Genomic DNA, 25,697 nt, shown 5'->3' on the forward strand with positions numbered 1-25,697 from the left:
GTTCGTTGTAAGAGGCCGGTCACATGGATGTGACTATTGTGAGTCAAAGTTATAGCGCCACCAACTGGCAGCAGGAAGTGTGTCACTTTCAAAATGCTTTTGAAACACCCTCTTATTTTTACCCGATTTGCTTCAAACTTTACGTGTATAATGTAAACACACGCCAGATGTAGACCTGTGAAAGGATTATTGATATCTTAAATACTGTTGCCATGGCAATGCATCAAACTTTAATATTCTTTTTGGATGCTTTTGAGACTCTTAACATTCTTCAAATTCTTCTTCTTCTTTTTATTATTAGGGCCCAAGCCTTGAAAAGGCGAAGGCCCTATTGTTTTCCTAAGGATTCTTCTTCTTCTTCTTCTTCTTTTTATTATTATTATTATTTTACTACCTTTTGGGCACTTTTGGGGCCCTTAACATGCTCGAAAACTCTTGAAACTTTGCACACGGGTCGGAACTTGCGGCCATCAGGGCCGGGCTGAAGCTGGTACCCGGGCGTGGCAGGGGGGCTCGACAGCGCCCCCTGGAATGGGGCTCGACAGCGCCCCCTGGAATGGGGTTTGTCCATATATCAAACACGCTTTCATGTAATAATCTGAAACTCGGTACACATATAGATCTCATCGGGCCAAACAACTTTCGTGCTCTAAGTTTTATGTCAGCCCAACAGGAAGTCGGCTATTTAGGGTTGTTTGGAAACGCACGCTCAGGAATTTGAAACACTTCTCCTAGGGAATTCACCCGATCATCACCAAACTCTGTGTGCATGAAGTCAAGACATTGAGGATGAAAAATTGCCAGGGGATTTTTGATATCTCGAACGCTTTGGCCGTGGCGAGGAAACGAATTTATGGCGAATAATGGAAACAGGAAGTGTGTTATAACTTCTTTATACATTAATTGATCTTGATGAAACTTCAGAAGGGTGTTCGTTGTAAGAGGCCGGTCACATGGATGTGGCTATTGTGAGTCAAAGTTATAGCGCCACCAACTGGCAGCAGGAAGTGTGTCAAAATGCTTTTAAATCACCCTCTTATTTTTACCCGATTTGCTTCAAACTTTATGTGTATAATGTAAACACACGCCAGATGTATACCTGTTAAAGGATTATTGATATCTTAAATACTGTTGCCATGGCAACGCATCAAACTTTAATATTCTTTTTGGATGCTTTTAAAACATTCTTCAAATTGCTCTTAACATTCTTCAAATTGCTTGAAACTCGACAGGCACATCTCATTTATTACCTAGTAGACATGTGCAAAGTTTCAGAAACGGGCGTGGTACAGGGGCTCAGTAGCGCCCCCTTTTGACAAAAGTAGGGGGGTTCGTTTTATCTACAGTAACAAAACTCGGTATGTATATTGTACTCTTCAAGCCGGACAACTTTCTAATTTAAAGTCATTAGCCCCGACCAACAGGAAGTCAGATATTTTGGTTTGAATGTGGATGTTTTGAAGAATTTTCTCTCTCTCTGTGAGAGGGAGAGGGAAAGGGGGGGGGGGGGATTTGTCTGCTGAGTGAAATACTTTTAATTCTTGTTTTTCAAGGTTTCAGGGGCTTTTGGGGCCCTTAACATGCTCGAAAATTCTTGAAACTTTGCACACGGGTCAGAACCCGCAGCCATTAGGGCCGGGCTGAAGCTGGTACCCGGGTGTGGCAGAGGGGCTCGACAGCGTCCCCTGGAATGGGATTTGTAACACTTGTCCATAAATCAAACACACTTGCATGTAATAATATGAAACTCGGAACACATATAGATCTCATCGGGCCGAACAACTTTCCTTTGGTCAAGTTTTACGCCAGCCCAACAGGAAGTCGGCTATTATGGTTTGTTTGGAGAACGCTTGTTCTGGAATTTTAACTTCTGCTCCAAGGCAATTCATTCAATTGTCACCAAACTCGGACGGATTTTTAATATCTCGAATGGTTTGGCCGTGGCAAGGAAATTAATTTATGACTAAAAAAGGACACATAAAGTGTGTTATAACTTAGTTAGTTTTACGTACAGTTACACAACTTGGCGTGTATATTGTTCTCGTCAAGCCGAAAAACTTTCTAATTTACAGTCATTAGTTCCCACCAACATGAAGTCAGATATTTTGGTTTGAATGTGGATTCTGAGCATTTTCTCTCCCTCTCTATGACGGAGAGAGTGTCCCCTGCCAATCTCTGTGTGTGTGTGTGTGTGTGTGTGTGTGTGTGTCTGTGTGGGGAGGGGGGGGGTCTCTTCGGGTGATAGTTTAAACAAAAAATCATAAATGGGGATATACTTGTGTCCAAAATTTTATTTATATATAAATATATTGCAAATGTGACTGAGGATATTGTGTTTTATTGGGAGTGTACACATATATAAGTAAACAGTTTGAATGCAGTCTGAATGATGTCCTGTATGAAAAAAAATGACGGAGTATGTTTCCACTGTTCACACAAAAGCAGAGAAAACATAATGATGAATAATCTTAAGATATTATATCGTATGCTATGTGTTGTGAATACACCCATGTTAAACATTAAAATTTACTTCCATTGCATATCATAGGACACATAAGCGTAAAATATAATTACATTAATAAACCTGTACAAAGACCTCCAGATAAATACTGGGCTTCTATATTTACACATTTAAGTGCTGAAAAACATATTGAGCTATGACATCCTATGACATTAAAAAGTATTCTATATTTAAATTATCTCATATATGTGGCTATTGTGGTTCAAGATCATAGGCCCTGTCCCGAATGGCACACTTCATATGAATACTCGGTCTTGTGTACTTATTTCATGTGTCCGTTAAATCCATGAGACCCATGGATGAGGTGTCTCATTTTTCATTTTAGGTGTCAGAAGGTTGCTCACGCATACTTTGTGGTTGATATGTACCCTCGATGCGCACTTGATGCACCCAAACTGATGCAAGCTCTACAGCACACTTCTTTTCGAACAATCAAAGCAGGGTTACGTTTTTGCACGTCGTGCACAATAACCCTAAAGGCACCAGGGTGGCGGAGCCACCGGCTTCTTTTTTATATATATATATATATAAATATAGCTGCGAGCAGCGATGAAGGGCCAAAGCCGGCGGCACCGCCACTCTTTAGGTAACTGCTCGCAGCTATATTTTTATAATTGTCCTCTTTGATTATGTGAAAGTAGTTTAGAATATAGATAAATGATGGAGTGTAACTTTGACACTGTATGCAACTGAAATCAGCCACGCACATGTAATACTCCGGTAAAGGATGATATTAACATGAATACACGTCCAAGCGATGCGTCTTCTCAGTTGCTTTATCGTGAAATTATGTGAATTAACGTGTATATTTTCATACGTTTAATATTCATAGGTGCTTAATATTTTGTGTGGAGATGGTGATGCTATTTATCCTAGAATTCTGAAAAATAATATGTAATTTCAATGAACAGCATTTATTTGCATTTATATTTATAACATTTTTGTAACATTTTAAATGTGTTCACTTTACTCACTTTTCATCACTTTAATGTATAATGAATTAAAGTATTAATTACTCTCTCTTTTTGTAAATCTTACCACAAATGTTTGAGTGGAATAATTTTCCACAAAAATGTTAAGCATCAGAGGCTGTTTTTAATATTGATATTGATAAATAGCAAATTCAATATGTTATTTTTTTTTTGTATGTAGTTATTTATTTATTTTTACAATTCTTTTGTCAATTTCAACTGTTTTCAATGTGTAAATACAATGGCTCTAGTCCTCAGCCATTCTAATGTACTGATACAATGTTTCATGCTTCATGTTTTTTTGTGCAATGGTCTTCTTCTTGTCTGTTTTAGTTTGTAGTACTTGCACTGAAAATGAAGCTTGCCAGGAGAGAGGTGGTGTCTATGGCTGTTGTTGCTTGCAAGGACAAAGACCAAATCCTGAAAACTTTGGTAAGTGCTCTCACACTTGTGTATTCATCTAAAAAAACTATATATATATATATATATATATATAACTTTTTCCTTCAATCACAGTTTTACAGTCTACAAAACTATCTGCTCTTGTCTCATTCTGTGGAAATGGTGAATTTGGGTCCTCATGAGTGGGGGAAAAAATAATGTGTTAATTTCAGTATGTGCTCACCTGCACCTGCACAAGACACACTTTTAGACCCAAAACACACGTCCTTCTCTGTCGGACTACCTTGTTGATGCTACCAGTAGTTTGTACTTTTATTCAAATATTAAACCACACAGGTGTGATTAAAACAAATAATAAACAAAAACAGTAGTTTGATAGTTTTGCAGTAGTCATATTAAATGTGATTGAAGAAAAAAAATCTGTATTGGTATCAGTATTGCCAATACTGGTTATAATATTTGTTGATTTTATTAAAGGAATATTAAACATATTCACATTAAAATAATTAATCACACAGAAACATTAGATAATATTTTTTTAATCGATTCACAGCACTACTACGCATATTATCAATATCAAAGTGCATTATCTATGATTTTCTTATTTAACTATTGTTTGTTAAATAATAATAATAATTATTATTATTATTATATTTTATGTTTTCCATCAGAATCTCACACAATTTCTTCCATTTGATTTAACGGTTTGTATAGAGGAGCTCAGGGCTGGTTGTAAGACAGGATAACTTGTAACACAGTCAGTTAAATTAGCCACAGAAATGAAATTGCAGACATTCTGTCACAGTCCTCGTCTGCACCTGTCTGTCCTTGTCTGCACTACACTACCCAGAATCCTCCTTGTCTCCACACCTGAACTCACTCCCTCACTTACCAGCCTGTTTATCGTTATCTTCATCAGTGTCACCTGTCTTCACCTTGTTATGTTTGATTCATGCTTGTATTTAGTTTGCTTCTGTTCAGCCTGTCCTGGTCGGTCGTTGTCTTATGTTACGTTGTGTTAGTGTTTGTGTACATGGTTGATGTTATACGCTGTTACATTCTGTTTGCTATTATTAAAAATAACTATGGCTTGTAATCAACGTTAGGATAACAAGCCTGACCTTCCCAGGCCAGCCGGGAGACATAGTCCCTCCAACGTGTCCTAGGTCTTCCCTGGGGTCTCCTCCCAGTGGGACGTGCCCGGAACATCTTCCTGGGAAGGAGTCCAGGAGACATCCGGAACAGATGCCCGAGCCACCTCAGCTGACCCCTCTCGATGTGGAGGAGCAGCGGCTCTACACTGAGCTCCTCCCGAGTGACCGAGCTTCCCACCCATCTCTAAGGGATTGCCCAGCCACCCTGCGGAGAAAGCTCATTTCGACCGCCTGTATCTGGTATCTTGTCCTTTCGGTAATTACAAAAAAAAAAAGACCATTGGTTCAAAAACCCTTATGAGAAAAATTAAATCAAGGACCGTGTCGTCGCCCGGTATGGCGCAGCCAGGGCCCCACCCTGGAGCCAGGCCCGGGGTTGGGGCTCGTATGCGAGCGCCTGGTGGCCGGGCCTCCCCCACGGGGTCCGGCCGGGCTCAGCCCGAAGGAGCGATGTGGGGGCGACTTCCCGTGGGCTCACTAGGACTTCTGTACTAGTTACAGTTTGTCCATAACGAACACCATGTTCAAGCATAAGGTTGTCCATCAGTACACGTGGCACCAGGACACCATAGGCCGTAGGTCGATGATCGACTTTGTGGTCGTTCCATCTGACCTACGGCCGTATGTCTTGGCCACTCGGGTTAAAGAGAGGGGCGGAGCTGTCAACTGATCACCACCTGGTGGTAAGTTGGATCCGATGACGGGGGAGGAAGCTGGACAGACCCGGCAGACCCAAGTGTACTGTAAGGGTCTGCTGGGGAACGTTTGGCCGAGTCTTCTGTCAGAGAGATCTTTAACTCCCACCTCCGGCGGAGCCTCAACCAGATCCGGAGGGAGGCTGGAGATATTCAGTCCGCGTGGACCATGTTCTCCACCTCCATTGTCGAAGCGGCTGCTCGGAGCTGTGGCCGTAAGGTCTCCGGTCTTCGGTGAGGCCATGGAAAAGAAATATCGGCTGGCCTCGAAGATATTCTGGCAAACTGTCCCGCGCCTCAGGAGAGGGAAGCAGTGCCCTACCATTGCTGTTTACAGTGGAGGTGGGCAGCTGTTGACCTTGACTGGGGATGTCGTCGGACGGTGGAAGGAATAGTTCGAGGATCTCCTCAATCCCGTTTTCACGTCTTCCATTGAGGAAGCAGAGGCTGAGGGCTCAGAGGTGGACTCGTCCATCACCCTAGCTGAAGTCACTGAGGTAGTCAGTAAACTCCTCGGTGGCAAGGCACCAGCTCTACGCTAATTTTAGTGTCTTTGTTTATCCCGAGGTTTTCCCGCAGCCTGCCGGATCCAGGCCGTTTCCAGATCTGACGAAGGACTTTCGCCTGGACCTGATGACAATGCAGTGCTGAAGTGCCAACTAGCCTCTCCCTATGGAGGATCCCTATACCACTCTACAGATAAAGTGTTGTGTAATTTTTCGGTTCGCGTACCTACCCAAAGTGATAAGATAAAATAAAATTCTGCATCAAAATTTATAGACAAGACAAGTAGTTTGTTTAGGCATGGTTTGTAAGGAATTACAAACCTACGCACATATATTCAGACGCACATAACTATAGAATCAATTCTTAATGTGCATGTGAACGCCATCAGCGTCTATCACAGGTTCACGTTTAAAGTCTGTTTAGAGAGAACGGTGTCGTCTTAGCGGCCCCTAATTTAATAACAAATGATCATTTAGACGGAAGTGAATCAATCAAAACTAACTCTAGCTTGAAAAAACATTTTTCAAGAACCACTATAAAACCAAACCAATCTCTGTTACTTTAAATTATATGTTTATCTCTGTAAAGCTGCTTTGAAACAATCTACATTGTTAAAAGCACTATATAAATGAGGATGACTTGACTTGACTTGACCAGGGGTGGATGAGATCCGCCCTGAGTACCTCAAATCTCTGGATGTTGTGGGGCTGTCTTGGCTGACACGGCTCTGCAGCATCGCGTGGCGGTCGGGGACAGTGCCTCTGGAATGGAGGGTGTGTTCCAACTACAGGGGGATCACACTTCTCAGCCTCCCTGGTAAAGTCTATGCCAGGGTACTGGAGAGGAGAATACGGCCGATAGTGGAACCTCGGATTCAGGAGGAACAGTGCGGTTTTCGTCCAGGCCGTGGAACACTGGACCAGCTCTATACCCTCTACAGGGTGCTGGAGGGTTCATGGGAGTTTGCCCAACCAATCCACATGTGCTTTGTGGATTTGGAGAAGGCATTCGACTGTGTCCCTCGCGGCGGCCTGTGTAGGGTGCACCAAGATTATGGCGTCTGGGGTCCTTTGCTAAGGGCTGTCCGGTCTCTTTATGACCGAAGCAGGAGCTTGGTTCGCATTGCCGGCAATAAGTCAGACTTCTTCCCGGTGCGTGTTGGAATCCGGCAGGGCTGCCCTTTGTCACCGGCTCTGTTCATAATTTTTATGGACAGAATTTCTAGGCGCAGCCAGGGGCCGGAGGGTGTCAGGTTTGGGGACCACACGATTTCATCTCTGCTCTTTGCGGATAAAAAAAACTTTAAAATAATTTTTTTTTTTTTAAATTCTAGTTCATTCTTTTTTTATTAACACTTAAATGTGGGTAAGTTTAATAAAAAAAAAGAAAAGCGCATAATTTTGAACAAAAAGAGGAGGATAATATTTTTGTCAAAGACTACATCCTGATCGGACTCAGAATGATGATCAAAACATACAGGTCCTTCTCAAAAAATTAGCACATTGTGATAAAGTTCATTTTTTTCCATAATGTAATGATAAAAATTAAACTTTCATATATTTTAGATTCATTGCACACTAACTGAAATATTTCTGGTCTTTTATTGTTTTAATACTGATGATTTTGGCATACAGCTCATGAAAACCCAAAATTCCTATCTCAAAAAATTAGCATATATCATCCGACCAATAAAATAAGTGTTTTTAATACAAAAAAAGTCAACCTTCAAATAATTATGTTCAGTTATGCACTCAATACTTGGTCGGGAATCCTTTTGCAGAAATCACTGCTTGAATGCGGCGTGGCATGGAGGCAATCAGCCTGTGGCACTGCTGAGGTGTTATGGAGGCCCAGGATGCTTCGATAGCGGCCTTAAGCTCATCCAGAGTGTTGGGTCTTGCGTCTCTCAACTTTATCTTCACAATATCCCACAGATTCTCTATGGGGTTCAGGTCAGGAGAGTTGGCAGGCCAATTGAGCACAGTAATACCATGGTCAGTAAACCACTTACCAGTGGTTTTGGCACTGTGAGCAGGTGCCAGGTCGTGCTGAAAAATGAAATCAGATGGAAGCATGAAGTGATCCAAAATCTCCTGATAGCTAGCTGCATTGACCATGCAATGCACCAGCAGCTGACATGGCACCCCAGACCATCACTGACTGTGGGTACTTGACACTGAACTTCAGGCATTTTGGCATTTCCTTCTCCCCAGTCTTCCTCCAGACTCTGGCACCTTGATTTCAGAATGACATGCAAAATTTGCTTTCATCCGAAAAAAGTACTTTGGACCACTGAGCAACAGTCCAGGGCTGCTTCTCTGTAGCCCAGGTCAGGCGCTTCCGCCGCTGTTTCTGGTTCAAAAGTGGCTTGACCTGGGGAATGCGGCACCTGTAGCCCATTTCCTGCACATGCCTGTGCACGGTGGCTCTGGATGTTTCTACTCCAGACTCAGTCCACTGCTTCCGCAGGTCCCCCAAGGTCTGGAATCGGTCCTTTTCCACAATCTTCCTCAGGGTCCGGTCACCTCTTCTCGTTGTGCAGCGTTTTTTGCCACACTTTTTCCTTCCCACAGACTTCCCACTGAGGTGCCTTGATACAGCACTCTGGGAACAGCCTATTTGTTCAGAAATTTCTTTCTGTCTTACCCTCTTGCTTGAGGGTGTCAATGAAGGCCTTCTGGACAGCAGTCAGGCCAGCAGTCTTACCCATGATTGCGGTTTTGAGTAATGAAACAGGCTGGGAGTTTTTAAAAGCCTCAGGAATCTTTTGCAGGTGTTTATAATGAATTAGTTGATTCAGATGATTAGGTTAATAGCTTGTTTAGAGACCCTTTTCATGATATGCTAATTTTTTGAGATAGGAATTTTGGGTTTTCATGAGCTGTATGCCAAAATCATCAGTATTAAAACAATAAAAGACCTGAAATATTTCAGTTGGTGTGCAATGAATCTAAAATATATGAAAGTTTAATTTTTATCATTACATTATGGAAAATAATTAACTTTATCACAATATGCTAATTTTTTGAGAAGGACCCGTAGATGGAGTAGATCGAGTCCATCAACTCCCCTAAAAGCTTGCAAAGTCCTGTATCTTTTCCTGGGTTGACATCTCATTCGGTAACGTTAGGGAGTTTTATTTATTTATATGTTTCTCCTTCCTTCCGAGATTCAGTACTCTTTCAGAATATGTATAATAGCGCCCCCTACCGTATAACAGTGAAAACAGTATTGCTGGAAATTTCCATCAATGGCAGGGAAAGAGTTAATAGATGTTAAATCACAAAATCTCCAAACCAGAGCTTTGTTCAGTCTCTCTGGTCCATGTTACCTGGTTAGGTAGGGCTTTTCTAAACAAGATTGTTTAAGAATGCTGCAGTAGAGGCAAAATTAGGCATCAACTGCTAGTGATAAACCAACACAGATAACTGTATTACAATCGCCCACTTTCGCAATAAAAATTTATTTCACAACAAAATAACCACCTACATCTATTAATGTGATCTCAAATTCAATTTTATCAAATTTTACCAATTTTATCAAATTCAATCCTTTATCTGCTCAGATGCTGCGGAGTCTTGTGCCAGCAGCACCGGCTCCATATCTCTATCCCGCTGCCAGCTCTTTGAATCTGGTTTTTATCCTGAGCACCTGCACCTAAATGACCCAAGCTGCACTGGAACCCTCGAGGATGGCAGACTTCTGTTTCATTTTGACAATGAAGGCAACATATGTGGTACCACTCTGATGGTAATGATCTTTCCATTTCTGTTTCATCATACATGCATACTGTATGTGTAATGATTAGTAAGTTGTGCCATAGCTTGAAATTGACATTTGTTCACCTCCTCATAGAGCAACAGGACTCACTTCATCTACCAAAACTCTATTCAGTCTAACCCGACAGACACTGACCACAGAATAATTTCAAGAAAGATATGGATGAACATGACATTTTCTTGTGCGTACCCTCTGATCCAGACCATATCTATGCCCACGGGTTTCCGAGCCGAAGGCGGGTAAGAAAACCCAATATTTTCCAATTAACTGTGTGTAGTATCAAACACTATAGATCATTAGCTTGATTCATCCAGCCTGAAAATTTTTGTTTTCTGTCATGATTTGAGCGTTTTGAAAAAATGTATGTGACAGTTGTGGTCAGATTTCATGAATGAAATTTAATTGTTAGCTTGGCAAACACTTGAGACACTTGAAAAAGACTTGCATGCCCGAGTGGCATTTCAAAGTTGCCATCAAGCATCTCAAAGACAATTGAAATTACTTAAATTAAATTACTAATTAAAGGGACTTTGGTAGTATTCAGACAATATATAGTTTTTTTAGGTACCACTTTATATTAAGGTTCCATTTGTTAACATAAGTTAACTACATTGCTTAGCACAAACTAACAATGATAAATACTTCTAACGCATTTATTAATCTTAAAGTTAATTTCAACATGTACTAATACATTAATAAAATCAAAAGTTGTATCTATTAATTTTATTAAATGGACCTAAATTAACATGAACCAAGAATTATCAGTCGTATTTTTATTAACAATGTTAAATATTAATAACTACTGTAAAAATGAATTACTCATTGTTAGTTTATGCACATTAATGGGACCACTAGTTTTACCGTTTTTTAATTGCAGTTGATCGTGGCAAACGAGGACTGTGATTTTGATTAATCACCATGTTTTGCCAAATTGGATTGATCGCATTCACTTTCTAATATTTAACATGTCTGTCTTTTAGAACACAACAGAGACAGCTTATTATATACTCAAATTAATAAAATCAGTTATCTAATTTAGGACTTTCCAGAGAATTTCACCTGATCCACAAAAGTATTAATAGTAAAAAGTGTTGATAAAGGTTACAGTGGTTATAAAGCAGGTTTGCTGCCGTAGGCTGATAATTTAAAGGCTGGAGGTTTGAGTGTCATAAGGCATGAGCTATCACCATTACAAATGACTTAGATCATGGTTGCTGTTATTTTTTTGTTTTTGCCTACAGTGTGATAAGTGAGGAACTTCCTGCTGGTCAGGGCACATACCAGATCCGCATGATTCCCTACCATGATGCAGAGTTTACTAGCCCGTATGATGGGGAGGTGCAAATGCAGGTGAACCAGCAAATATATGTGGCTGTTGAGGTGGAAGGAGTGGATAGAAACCAAATTGCAACAGTTCTGGACAACTGCTGGGCCACACCTGTTAACGATGCTGAATATCATGTTCGCTGGAATCTGATTGTCGGAGAGTGAGTGCCTTAATGTTTAATTTTGTTATATTATTAAATTTGTTGCAATCTCAGAAAGTGAATACAACCAAATTTGGATAACCCTTAAAAAATAATGGTCCATCATTAATAGGCAACTATGAAGGAAGTAATGCAATAGAAATGAGTACTACGTTAACACTTGGTTAACACTTGGTAACCTCGGTTCCCTGAGAAGTTCCCTGGGAAAACTCCTTTTCTGGAGAAAATTGAAGCCAAATTTTTAAAACGCAGTTAAGCTACACCGCAGATACAGATGAATGGCTAGCGTGGTCATTGGCTGTGCTGCGGTAACTGCACGAGCCTATGGCGTGGCGACTCAGATGCAGGAACCGATCAGGCTGCTTCGCGCCCTGGCAGGTCAGAGCCCGCCAGAATGGGGGTGGCCTAAGCCTTTACAGTTAAATTTACTCACTGAGAATTGGTCAAAGGTTCATTTCTCCAGTGTATGTTCACTCACATGAGCGAGAAGTGCTCTTCATTCGCCTCATTCCTCTATATAGTAAACAAAATCAGCCTGATTGTGTCACGATTCATGAGTTCGCTGTTTTCTTCATGTCTCGTGTCATTGTTGTTGTGTGTGTGTGAGTGGGCGTGGCCGCTCGTGCCACTGATCAGCGTGCCAGCTGATCTCGTTCCCTGCACCAGCTGCTGCCAATTCACTCACCTATAAAGACTCAACACACTCTCCTCTCTTTGTCAGATCGTTGGTTTGGTGTTCTCTGTGTCGTGCTTCGTGTTCCTGTCGCAGTCTGTTCCAGTTGAGTTCCTGTTCGGTGTCTTCGTGTCCTGTCTCGTCTGGATGTCCATCTGCACTGGATTCACCATCACCCGCACCGGTATCACCACCACCTGCACGCTGACCACTGAGTCCCTGCGCCACCATCTGCAGTGTTCCTCGTGATTGTCTTTGTGTCTTCTGACCATTAATAAAAGAGTCAACTTGCATTTGCTTCCGTCCAGTTCTTGTGACAGAACGATCTGACCTACAATGGAAGCAGCAGGGGAAACAGCCTCTTCCTTGGAAGACTTCATCAAGACCTGCATGGCGCGGATGGATTCCCAGGAGAGGAATACTAATGAATCGGGTCGAGCTATTCAAGCTCTTGTGGCGCAGGTGTCCGAGCTCACCCAGCGATTCCAACTGATGCAAGCTCCCACTGCGCCACCCACACCAGCCGTTCCTCTCGTACCACCAGAGAGCGCCTCCCAGTCAGAGCCCCGCTTACCTGTTCCTGAGTCCTACAACGGTGAGCCGAACTTTTGCAGAGCATTCCTAACTCGCTGTTCGATGCACTTCTCTTTGCAGCCCAGGACCTTTGCCAGTGAACGCAGTAAGGTCGCGTTCGTGCTCACTCTTCTGACTGGGAAGGCAGCGCTATGGGGAACGGCGGTGTGGGAGAACCAAGACTCGTGCTGTAACTCGTTCCAGACACTCGCCGCCGAGATGAGAAGAGTTTTTGACCGTGCGGTCGCGGGAAGAGAGGCGGCCCGGATTCTAGCAGACCTCAAGCAAGGTGAAGGATCTGTATCTGATTACTCTATCGAGTTCCGGACCTTGGCGGCAGAGTGTCAGTGGAACGAGGAGGCGCAGTGGGATATGTTCCTGCATGGGCTGGCTGACCGCGTCCAGAGAGAGATTTATGCCCTGGACTTACCTACTACCCTCAATGGGCTGATCGAGTTGGCACTCCGTGTGGACTCCCGACTCTCCAGAGTCGAATCTCGGAGGTTACCCGCACGGGTATCTGGAGCGGCGGAGACTTCGCGAACCAGCGGCGGGGACGCGGTCAGCCCCGTCTACGATCACGAGCCCATGCAGGTCGGGCGAGCTCGGCTTTCCCGGGAGGAGAAGGAGAGGCGGAGGTCCCAGGGCCTTTGCCTTTACTGTGGTGCAGCAGGACATTTTGCTTTCAACTGCCCGGTAAAAGGCCAAGCCCGGCAGTAAACCTGAGGCTACTGTCGGGTGGGATCTCCGCCGAGAAGACCTCATCAACATCAACGCTCCTCCCGGTAAGACTCAGGTGGTCCGTTCACTCTCACGACTGTCAAGCACTACTGGACTCTGGGGCTGAAGGTAACTTCATGGACCACACTTTTGCACTCAGGATTCAGGTTCCCCTTCTACCCCTCAGTCACACCATCGCAGTGCACGCGATTAACGGACAAACACTCCCTACCATCTCTTATACCTCTGGACCCCTCACACTCAGCGTATCCGGCAACCATTCCGAAACCATCTCTTTTTATATCTTGGACTCCCCCCTGGCACCCATTGTTTTAGGTCATCCCTGGCTCCTCAAACACAATCCCAAAATAGACTGGCAGCAGAGATCAGTGTCTGAATGGAGCAATAAATGTCATGAGTCCTGTCTTGTGTCTGCTTGTCCGTCTGTTTCTGTTTGTACGTTTCAGGAGGAAGCAGCGGACTTGTCAAGCGTGCCCACGGAGTACCTAGACCTGAAGGAGGTGTTCAGTAAGTCTCGTGCTGCTTCTCTTCCTCCGCATCGTCCCTATGACTGTGCTATAGAGTTATTGCCAGGTACGTCTCCGCCTAAAGGCAAGTTATATTCACTTTCTGTCCCAGAGAGGGAGGCTATGGAGAAATATATTTCTGATTCTCTAGCAGCGGGGTTCATCCGTCCCTCCTCTTCTCCAGCGGGGGCGGGGTTCTTTTTTGTGGGGAAGAAGGATGGGTCTTTGCGACCTTGTATTGACTACCGGGGGCTGAACAACATCACGGTAAAGAATACTTATCCTTTGCCGTTGATGTCTTCAGCCTTCGAGAGGTTGCAAGGAGCATCTATCTTCACAAAGTTGGATTTACGTAATGCCTATCATTTGGTCCGCATCAGGAGGGGGGATGAATGGAAGACTGCTTTTAATACCCCCAGGGGGCACTTTGAATACTTGGTCATGCCTTTCGGCTTGTCCAACTCCCCAGCGGTCTTCCAGGCACTCGTCAATGACGTGCTGCGAGATATGGTCGACCAATTCATATATGTCTACCTGGATGACATATTGATTTTTTCTTCTTCTCTCCAGGAACACGTGCAGCACGTTCGACGAGTGCTTCAGAGACTGCTAGAGAATGGGCTTTTTGTCAAGGCGGAGAAATGCGCTTTTCATGCACAGTCTGTTCCTTTCCTTGGGTACATTGTGTCGTCTGAGGGAGTGCGTATGGATCCTGAGAAGGTTAAGGCTGTGGTAGATTGGCCAAGTCCAGATTCCCGTAAGGCCCTACAGAGGTTTTTGGGGTTCGCCAATTTTTACCGACGATTTATTCGCAATTTCAGCCAACTAGCCTCGCCTCTGACCGCCTTGACCTCTCCCAGAACGGCGTTCAGGTGGTCAGACGCAGCGGAAGCTGCGTTTGCCAAACTGAAAGGCCGCTTTGTTTCAGCCCCCATCCTGGTTACCCCTGATTCATCACGTCAGTTTGTGGTGGAGGTCGATGCGTCAGAGGTGGGGGTAGGTGCAGTACTATCCCAACGCTCTCTCACAGACGACAAGATGCACCCATGCGCGTTTTTGTCCCATCGATTATCCCCTGCCGAACGTAACTATGATATTGGTAATAGAGAGTTGTTGGCAGTCAAATTGGCATTGGAGGAATGGCGCCACTGGTTAGAAGGGTCGGGGGTACCTTTTGTCGTCTGGACAGACCATAAGAATTTGGAATATATCAGAACTGCTAAAAGATTGAACTCTAGGCAGGCTCGGTGGGCACTTTTTTTCGGACGTTTTGACTTTTCTCTCTCGTACCGCCCGGGCTCCAAAAACATCAAGCCCGATTCTTTATCGCGCATTTTTGACCGTTCCGATCGCCCGTCTACTCCCGAGAGCATTTTTCCAGAGACTCTAATTATCTCTACTCTCACATGGGAGGTCGAATCGAAGGTCAAGACGGCCTTACAAGGGGTAACGCCTCCGGTCGGTTGCCCACCGAACCGTTTATTTGTGCCAGAGGAATTACGGTCCGACGTTGTTCAGTGGGGGCATTGTTCCAATGTGGCTTGTCATCCAGGAGTTAGCCGCACTACATCTTTAGTCAAGCAACGATTTTGGTGGCCTCGTATGGCTCGCGACGTTCACAGTTTTGTTTTGGCTTGCTCAGTTTGTGCCACTGGTAAGACTTCCAATCGACCCCCAGATGGGCTCCTTCAACCGCTGCCGGTTCCTTCGAGACCCTGGTCCCACATCGCTCTAGATTTCGTCACCGCCCTCCCACCCTCTCAGGGTAACACGGTAGTTTTAACCGTGGTGGACCGGTTCTCGAAGGCGGCCCACTTTATTCCCTTGCCCAAATTGCCCTCAGCCAAGGAAACAGCGGTAACAGTCGTTAACCACGTCTTTCGGTTACATGGCCTCCCGACAGACGTGGTTTCCGACAGAGGTCCCCAATTTGTGTCCAAATTTTGGCAAGAATTTTGTAGATTACTGGGTGCGACTGTTAGTTTGTCCTCAGGGTTTCATCCCCAGAGCAATGGCCAAACTGAGAGAGCCAACCAAGATTTGGAGAGAACGTTGCGATGTATGGTTTCCAAGAATCCTTCCTCATGGAGCCAACAACTGTCAATGGTGGAGTACGCCCACAATTCATTACCAGTATCATCCACGGGCCTATCTCCGTTTGAGTGTAGCATAGGGTACCAGCCACCAATTTTTCCTAGTCTGGAACCCGAGGTCGCGGTTCCCTCCGCTCACGCCTTTGTCCAGAGGTGTCATCGCACTTGGACTAGAGCCCGAGAGACTCTACTCCAAGTGGGAGCGCGCACCAAGGCCAAGGCTGATCGCCACCGGCGGAGGCCTCCCGTATACGTCGTCGGTTCCAAAGTGTGGCTTTCTACCAAGAACATTCCTCTCCGCTCCGTCTCGAATAAGCTTGCTCCCAAATTCATTGGTCCGTTTACTGTCACCAAAATCATTAGTCCGGTGGCAGTCCGCCTCAATCTTCCTCCAGTGTACAGGAGAATTCATCCCGTGTTTCATGTATCCAAAATTAAGCCCGTTTTTCGTTCTCGTATTAATCCGCCTGTCCCGGTTCCCCCACCGCCGCGACTCGTAGACGGGGAGACCACATATTCGGTTTATCGTATTCTGGACTCAAGGCGGAGGGGACGCGGGTTCCAGTACTTGGTGGACTGGGAGGGTTACGGTCCGGAGGAGAGAAGTTGGGTGCCTGCTAGAGACATTCTGGATCACTCCCTTATTGATGATTACAATCGACAGGTAAGGGAGTCTGGGGACGCCAGGAGGCGTCCCTAGGAGGGGGGGTACTGTCACGATTCATGAGTTCGCTGTTTTCTTCATGTCTCGTGTCATTGTTGTTGTGTGTGTGTGAGTGGGCGTGGCCGCTCGTGCCACTGATCAGCGTGCCAGCTGATCTCGTTCCCTGCACCAGCTGCTGCCAATTCACTCACCTATAAAGACTCAACACACTCTCCTCTCTTTGTCAGATCGTTGGTTTGGTGTTCTCTGTGTCGTGCTTCGTGTTCCTGTCGCAGTCTGTTCCAGTTGAGTTCCTGTTCGGTGTCTTCGTGTCCTGTCTCGTCTGGATGTCCATCTGCACTGGATTCACCATCACCCGCACCGGTATCACCACCACCTGCACGCTGACCACTGAGTCCCTGCGCCACCATCTGCAGTGTTCCTCGTGATTGTCTTTGTGTCTTCTGACCATTAATAAAAGAGTCAACTTGCATTTGCTTCCGTCCAGTTCTTGTGACAGATTGCACCTAATTTATTTTTCTTTATTATTTTTGTTATTAATTTTTTTATTTTTTTTATTGCGCTGCACCCCCGGGGAATAGGCTTATGTCGACCACTGATGTCTAGGCCTACAATATGAAATATAGGCTATATTGTTCTCGTCTCAATTCTTAACTTTTCATTTTATTTTTCTGTCCTAAAAAAAATTTATATTCTTTTTTACCATAGTTGTGGTATTTCATCCTTACTGTTAATTAACATTAACCCCACTTACATTTCAAAATGCGCTGCTGTTTCGCACAATATCCCTTTCCGCCACCTGGAGGTCATTTTGCGAATGACTTTGAAATGCGTCTGGTTTATTTTTGCCGTGGTGGTTTTGCCGCGGCGGTAATAGGCATTCTGGCTGACTGCCTACTGTACATTCATTACACTCCTCCAGCGTGAGCTGGAGGAAAGCTTTACTGGGGGCACACGTGTGGGGGTACTTACTTCATAGTTGGATACACCATAGTGCATACACCAAGCCTGTAACCTCCTCATGCACTTCGGGAAAGACGGACACTGGGGTGGCGCGCTGAGACGGTTTGGGACACGGTGGAGGGTTCCACACCAGCCCAACCTTCTCAGCGCCCCGAGCCAGCATAGTTGACATTTCTGGATCTGGCAACGCTACTCTCCCAGAAGGAGGCAATGCAGCCGAGTCACAATCTCCAGAGTTGAGCTCCCCCGCCGATGCCGAGATCGACCTCCTGTCATCAGAAGGAGCCCCGAACAAAACGGCTGGTCGGTTCACTACAGAGAGACTAGCACGCTCGGCCGGAAGCTCCACAGGCTGCGGTGTTGCAGAGGAGTAAGGGGCCCACAGGGACTGGTTACCGGGTGGGAAAGCCCTCATTGTAATCGTCAAATCACCCATCCCACACAACGAAGTAGCTCTCTTCTGGGTTTGGCCAGAAGAGACACTAGATTGGGGCATGGGTATGGGGACTCCACCCTCGGGGCATGGGTATGGGGACTCCACCCTCATGTATGTATGCAATCCTTGATCTTAACGCTGAGAACTATCCACATAAACTGCTTTAGTGTGCTGAATGCCCAAACACGTGATGCAGCGATTGGGGCTGTCAGCGGCGACAGGGAACGACTGCATCCAGAAACGCATGGTGAAGCACTGAATCAAAAGCCCTCTAACCAACAGAAACAATCTGTTTTAATGCTGTGAAAACAGCAGTTGAGAGCTCATGACCACCGCTGCTCGTGTAGTCACAGACACCAGAGGAGACTTTCTACAGAAGCACCGACACAATCGTTTGTTTAAAACTGTTTTCACCACTCTTCAGAGACATAAAACTGATCGGCTCCTCAGCAAAAGACAAATGATGCGTGCATCCACATCCTATTTAAACCCGCACTGCGGGGCGGAGCGCAAGATGCAAATCTCGCACGCCAACGTGCATTGGCTCGTTCTGTTAACACTCGAAGATGATAGGGATCCCTGGCGCAAACGCAATTACGTCAGCACATTCCCGACTGAAATTATTTATTTGTCCTGCATGACGTCTTGCATAGTTACCTATTAATGATGGACCATTATTCTAAAGTGTCACCAAAAATACTTGGTGCCTAGTTCACCTATGCCTAGAAAAAGCCCTGCTGACCAAGAACATCAAAAACAATGCATTCAAATTTTGTCATCCTCTAATTTTCCCTGTATTACATTCCTTTGAAAAACCTTCCTCCCTCCCTAGATGCCCCAACCCTGAAGATACTACAGTGGAAGTCCTTCAAAATGGTTTTGGTACTACAAGCCATTTCTCCTTCAGGATGTTCACCTTCTCAGGAATTTCTGACAACTTCTTCCTGCACTGTCAGGTTCATCTTTGTCTTGTACAGAATGGCAGATGTGCTCTGGTAAGTTTGGACAGTAAATTTCAACTTCATTGGTGCATTACTGACAGTAGCCTTCAAGCAAATTGTAACCCTTTTACAACAGGTCTCTCTAATAGTAAACACTTTGAACAGCCGCATTGTAGAAAGCATGTATTTAATGTAAAATTTATTTTCTTGTCTGTCATCTTCAGTTATGCGACCCTGGATATAGACGTAGAAGGCACAGATCTTTGGACTTCCTTCACTCTTCAGCGATCTCCATGGGTCTGAAAGCTCAGTAACCCTGATTTATGAAAGATCCTGCATTTATAATCAATACTTTGTAAAAAAAAAAAAAAAAAAATAAATAAATAAAGATATTTAAATATGTTTTGAATGCACTTTGTAGAAACATCTACATTTTAAATAAAAATCACTTATTACAACTAACTGGTAGGTGAAAAAGGACAACTAAATGTAGCCAAGACACTACAAATAAATTATTTAAAAATTCTCTGAAATAACTCTAATAACATTATATACAAATTGAATTATTTTAGATTGTTGGGTGGATATGGGTTAAACTTACTATAAATGTAATGAAATGAAATAATTAGTTGTCTGTCTTTCTCTTTGTTCAATGAGTAATCTATTCATATAATATTCAATATTCATGACTAGCCTTGAATAAACGTGCTTAGAAATGAAATTTTGTCATTTTTTTCTTGAGTTTTAAGTTTCATGTGTTTAGATTAGCACTAAAATATTTAATTCACTTACATAGTAGTACATACACTCAAAAAAAATATTTAACCCCAAAAGTTAAAACTTATGTATTTCAATTGGATGTCAATTTTCCATCCAATTTAATCACATAAACCCAACGTAAAAGGTTAACATTTTATTTAAGCTTCACCATCATGTTCAGGTGACATGAATTAATTAAATAATTGTTATGTGAACCGATGAACTGTGATTTAAGATTGTATATTAAATAAACTTTACTCATTTCAAATAAATTGTTGTTACTTACTTTATATAACTATACTTACTATAACTTACATTTCCTTAATTCTATTGAATAAACGGACAAAAACATGTTACATTTTCAAAAATGTATTGTGTGCAATTGCTCAAAACATCCAGTGTCACAAAAAAAACCCCAAAAAATCAAAGGACATAATACAGCACTTTACAAATTAATGCAACCGTTTTAGTTTTATGCATCCTCCCAAACTGTACTTTCTGTGGTTATTACTCATGTTACACTTTTTAGTTTTAAACCTGTGTGCCAAGTAACTGGGATCCAAATTTGAAAAGCAACCCTTTTTTTTTTTTTTTTTTTACATTTTCAATGTAAACATTTTGCATAGTCATAATCACTGCATAGTACAGTAATCAAGAGCTGGATCACTCCTCCATAGGGTGCTAAGTAATTGCATTTGTCAGCCCAGAAAGGTTAGTAAAGACATTGTTAAGAAGTAAAAGTATTCTTGTAACTAAACTGCAGGTTCAGCCACTGTAGTCACTTGGACTATTTTAATATATGTATTTTTTTTTTTTTACATATAACAGGTTTTCAACACTTTTTACATATAACAGGATTTCAACAAAAACATTTTTGTTTAACATATAACACGTTTTCACATTTCAACATTTAGGCGAGAACTAAGTAGTCTAAATCACTGCCTCAGCTGCCGTGGAGCATTACACTGTTGCTGAACTTTGTGTTAGCTCTCTGAGCCTGAATTTCAGCAGAACACAGGAACCAAAAAACCTGAGGCCATGAATTTTTTTTTTTAATAAAACAGTCTCTGCGCTGCTATCAAACGGGTCTTCAGATAAGTTCTGAGTCAATATCACAAGGGCTAACATCTCTCGTGTCAAGATTATCAGAGCTACAAAAGCAGAAATGGTGCATTAGGTGTAGTCTCTTGCATGCTGGAGTTCCAAATTCCTTTCAGGGCATCCCTGTCCTTAAAAGTTGAAAAAGTTTTCAATCTCAGTTCAGTTGTTGGAAACATCTAGGCAACAAGTGAATGTCCTATTCACTGAAAAATTTAAATTTTAAGTGCCTAAACCTTTGGGGAAAGCTTGCTGCCATCCAAATTCATCAGTACCTTTTGAAAGAATTCAAACGTGAATTTGAGACTCTGAGGGTAGCTTAAGTTGAGAGCGTAGATCAGTCCGAACAGCATAACCAATCCAAAGGAAACACTCTTTAAGTGCTGTAGCAGCCGCACACCCTCTATCACTACTCCAACATCCTCTGGCTCGTCCTCAGCACCAGCACCTTCTTTACGGATCACAAAAACCCCCAGAGTGGTCTCGGAAATTCCTCTCTCAGCTTCTTCAGAATTGCAGTCCTAAGCCAAAACAAAAAACAAACAAAAAAACAACAACTTTTTTTTAAAATTATATAAATAATTAACACCTTGTACCTTTTTCCCTCAAGCAACGATGTGCATTTATCAGGGCTTCAGCAGCCTGATCAAGCTGATTGTCAGTAGGGTATGCATATCTAAAGATCTCCTCAGCCATGCCTTCAAGAATGTCCGATCTTAGTTTTGGTGGTGGAATAAGCAGTATTCCACTTTTGCTGAACTCTGTGTCAGCTCTTTGAAGCTGAATTTCAGCAGAACATGAAAAGTGAGGAACTGTAAAAACCTGAGGCCAAAAACCTGTACTTGACTCGGGAGAGGTAAGTATGACAGTCTCAGCGCTGCTGCAAAACGAGTCATCAGATAAATTGACTTCCTGGACTGAGTCAATAGCACATGTGTTAACATCTCTCATGTCAGGAGTATCAGAGCTACAGGTTGAACCGGGTGAAGGAACAGGAATGGTGGAGCAGGCAGGTGCATCAGGTGCAGTCTCTTGCATGCTGGAGTCATCAGTTGATAGAAAAATCAGTTTCAGGGTATCCCTGTCTTCAATTTGACTGGTTGACATGAGATTAATGTATTCATTTCCAAAGTCCTTATCTTTGTACTGGAGCCTGAACTTTTGCTTCACCCCAAAAACAGTCATTATTTCAAGGACAAGGTCATCCACACACTTTGGGATTCCTGTCTTAAGTGTAAGTTTTCTTGCATCGTCATCCACACCAAAAACAATCCTCAGAATGGCCGGACTTGACATTTTTCTCTACTTTTCTAAAAGAGGAAACAAAGCAGAAAAAAACATACACCATTAAAACAATTTTTAGGATTGTTACTTGTATTAAATAAAAAAACACTTAATAAACACTTTACCTTAGATGAGGATGTGCCTCTTCAGGGTTACCATTCGTCTTCCTCCTACCATATAATCATAGAGTGGATAAGCATCAGTTAGCTGTTCAAGATCAATAAGGGCAACCTCTCTATCAGGAGAGACAGTCAACTGAAAAGCTCTAAAATGTTCTTGATACCATGCACACAGTATTTTCACAACAAAATTCAAACTGCTCTTGACGATACACATTTGAAGAATTTCGGCAAACTCTGGCAGGCCACCAGCTGACCCAAATGAAATGAGCATACCAGTTCTATAATTGATCCCATTGTTTGTGACATTTTTTGCAAGATGGACCTCATTAATTCCTGGATATTTCTGTCTCAAACCTGCTACTACTTCCTTGTTTAAGGGGGCTTTTACACTGGGCTCGTTTGCTGCGGTCCGAGCCCGGGCGGGATTGTTCCCGGCGCCCCCCGCAGCGTTGGTCTGGTTTCACACTCAACTTGATTCTATCGAACTCTGGTGCATTTGCGTGCATCTTACGTCATTGCAAACGTGCACGGCGCATGATAGAAAACACGACGTGGGTCAATATATTGTGTTTTTTTATTAATTTGGTGCTATTATTCATAGCTGAGTAAACAACGCAGGTTAACTGTGTGTGTGTTTCACATAATCTGTCTTTCCGCTGCTTGCAAATGGACTCTTTTGAGGAGACAGTGGATTTCCATTAATTTGTTGCCCTGATTGCACGCACTATGCGCGAATACACTGCAGACTCACTCTTGCTCGTATGCAGGGTAAATCTTCATCCCTTACGTGTGTTTTATTTAACTAAATACATCATAATCGGCTAAAACGCATGCGCAAGATACTTCCTACATCCGAGTCCGTGTTGTTTTCACATACACGCGAATCGCAGCACGGTTCGGGAGCAACCGAACTCAGACCACCTCCTCCAGGCAGTCTCGAGTTCGATACCCAAGTGCGCACCTGGGTCCCATGACAGCGCTCACATTAGCGATTTTTCATGCGAACCGTGCCCCGTTCCGAACTAAACTGACAGTGTGAAAGTCCCCTAAGACATCCACAGGAAGTGTGGAGACACGTGTAACTTCTACTGTGGACTTCTTAATCCTACAGGAATGGATTTGATAAGCAATCATTTGCTGGTGTTTGGCAGCCAGTGTGAGCATTATGTTTCTGAAACAGTTTGTGTGGCTAGCAACTTTCTTAAAGAAACTATGTTTCGCCTCAAATCTCATAGTCCACTGCCCAACAAGAGGTCCAAAAGATTTAATTATTTGCGAATAGTGTTCCACATAATGATGTTTTGGTAACAGTCGTGCTGGAAAAAGTTCAACAAATCTGTGTCTGTGCTCTGTAATTTTGCTGTTTAAGTACGCTATAGTTTCTTCGTTATGAATGAGGGCGACAGCAAGCTCAACTATTTCTTTCAAATCAAGAAGTACAAGCCAGCCTGGCTCAGAATTTGGTATCAAGTCTCCAATAATGAATGGAAGCAATCTCAGTAAATTCCAATTTTCATAAGCATTACCTCCAATGTTCCTCTTTGAGGCATATGTACATGGAATAATGTGAGGTCTATTGGTTCTATCACCCCACTTATAGGGAAAGTTCAAGATCAACATGTTCAGAGTATCAAGAGATAGATACTTCTTGGAAACAAATTCTCTTAAACAGAGTGCAAACTGCCAAATATATAGATGAAAGTGTTGAATTGCATCCAGGTGGCAAGTTATTCAAAATCCAATAGACCCCACAAAGTTTGTGTTTCTTACGTGAGGTTCCAAGAGGGTTACAGAGCTCAAAATCATCAATGTACAATGACAAAGATATTTTCAATTCCTCTCCACAAAAAAAAGAGTTTTCATTGCAATAAAGACCATCTTTTATGGACCTATACTACTGTTTTATCTCTACCCCTGAATCAGTTGTCTGCCTCTCGTGGTCATCAGTAACACACTTTAAAATATTACTGCAACTAAGCAGCAGCTGTAGAGAAGGCAAAATAGGTATATACTGATAGGTCTTTCTAGTCTTATGATATAGAATAAACTCAACTGGCTCTACGACACTTACATGCTCCTTGTAGAACTGCTTCCGCTTAAAAGCTGTGGCAAGGGGACCACCTTTTTCTATGGCTTTAACCAAGGGATTTGACCTGCCCACTGCTTCAGTAAGCTCTTGAATGACAGTTTTCTATGTTGTGATTTCTAAGAATGTCAGAAATTATGCTGCAAGTGCCTGGAATTGATGCTGAGGTTAATGAATAATGTAGTTCTTGAAGTAATTCATCAACTGCTGTGGCTGGGACATGCAAAATGTTTTCCAACTTTAACAAAACAAGGGCAATATTCAGCACATTTGTCTTCGAAATATCTTCATTATTATCATCACCGCATGATTCTAACAAAGTTTCTGCTGAACATGAGGGAAAATCAATGGGAGGACTGGCTGACTCCTGGCAGTCTGTTGTGATTCTGAGAACATCTAATTTAAAGTCAGTTAGACCATGAGGATTGTGCTTCCTAATTTTGTGTGTATGAAAGGTATTATAAATGTTACTTTTAAATGTACATCCTTTAAACACACAAGTCACAGTTTCATGTTTTCGCAAATGTTCATTTACATGACTGAAAAAATCTCTTTCATTTGACTCAATGCATGCACATAGCTGACATGAAAAGGTGGCTAACTGTTCTTGTTTTGGAGATGACTGATCACGGTGGGCACGGTATATATGACTTAGGAGGTTATTCCATGATTTAAAAGTGCAAGGACAATTACTGTATACACAAGGATGCCTTAACCTTGCCCCAAAATGTCCATGTTTAAGCTTAGAATGTTTCAATAACTCATACCTACTGGATAATTCTGTGCCACACACTTTACATTGCCACATTCCCAAAACTCACTTATCTGAAATTCAAAGAGAGAGAGAGAACAACAGACATCAGTTTTGTAAAGAAATTAGTCAAGTTTAACTTTATTACAAAGAAAAAAATACACCTACCGTAATTGAGTGATTGTGCCAGACCAGAGCCAGATGTGTTGAAATAGTGTCACATCGATGAGGACTCTGAAATAGCAAAGACATATTGTTATATTTTTTTAGTAACGTTAATGAAATAACAACTCGGCATGAAAAAAGAAAGCATCTAAGTTACCACTTCATGGAATCCTATAAACCTTTGCATGTAGATAACTTTCATATGCGGTCGATTAAGTATGTTTGTGCAACGTTTTGGCATATTCAAGCAAAGTAAACTGTAGGCCTAACTTACGTCGAGATGACAAGTTACCAAAAATGACGCATATATCAGTCAGTCGACCGT

At 42.9% G+C, this 25,697-nt stretch overlaps 1 protein-coding gene across 1 annotated transcript; it reads left to right on the plus strand.

The window, feature by feature from the left end:
• The first annotated feature begins 5,985 nt into the window (after positions 1-5,985).
• Positions 5,986-19,421, plus strand: LOC143718430 (pancreatic secretory granule membrane major glycoprotein GP2-like). Its single transcript, XM_077209489.1, has 7 exons — positions 5,986-6,085; positions 6,908-7,285; positions 9,816-10,000; positions 10,106-10,269; positions 11,272-11,517; positions 18,999-19,161; positions 19,332-19,421. Exons 1-7 carry the CDS (start codon positions 5,986-5,988, stop codon positions 19,419-19,421), a joined length of 1,326 nt encoding a protein of 441 aa, XP_077065604.1.
• Positions 19,422-25,697: the final 6,276 nt, after the last annotated feature.

The sequence above is a fragment of the Siphateles boraxobius genome, unplaced genomic scaffold (genome assembly GCF_051911475.1).
Source record: "Siphateles boraxobius isolate OS27281-9 unplaced genomic scaffold, OSU_SipBor_1 61, whole genome shotgun sequence".
NCBI classification, from domain to species: Eukaryota; Metazoa; Chordata; class Actinopteri; order Cypriniformes; family Leuciscidae; genus Siphateles; species Siphateles boraxobius.

Bases quoted from the DNA above. Each gene is read 5' to 3' on its own strand.
- LOC143718430 (XM_077209489.1), top strand. From the start codon at position 5,986: ATGGAAAAGAAATATCGGCTGGCCTCGAAGATATTCTGGCAAACTGTC. The intron at 7,286-9,815 runs GTAGGGTGCACC...TTATCTGCTCAG, and splicing joins TGTCCCTCGCGGCGGCCTGT to ATGCTGCGGAGTCTTGTGCC. The intron at 19,162-19,331 runs GTAAGTTTGGAC...TGTCATCTTCAG, and splicing joins AGAATGGCAGATGTGCTCTG to TTATGCGACCCTGGATATAG.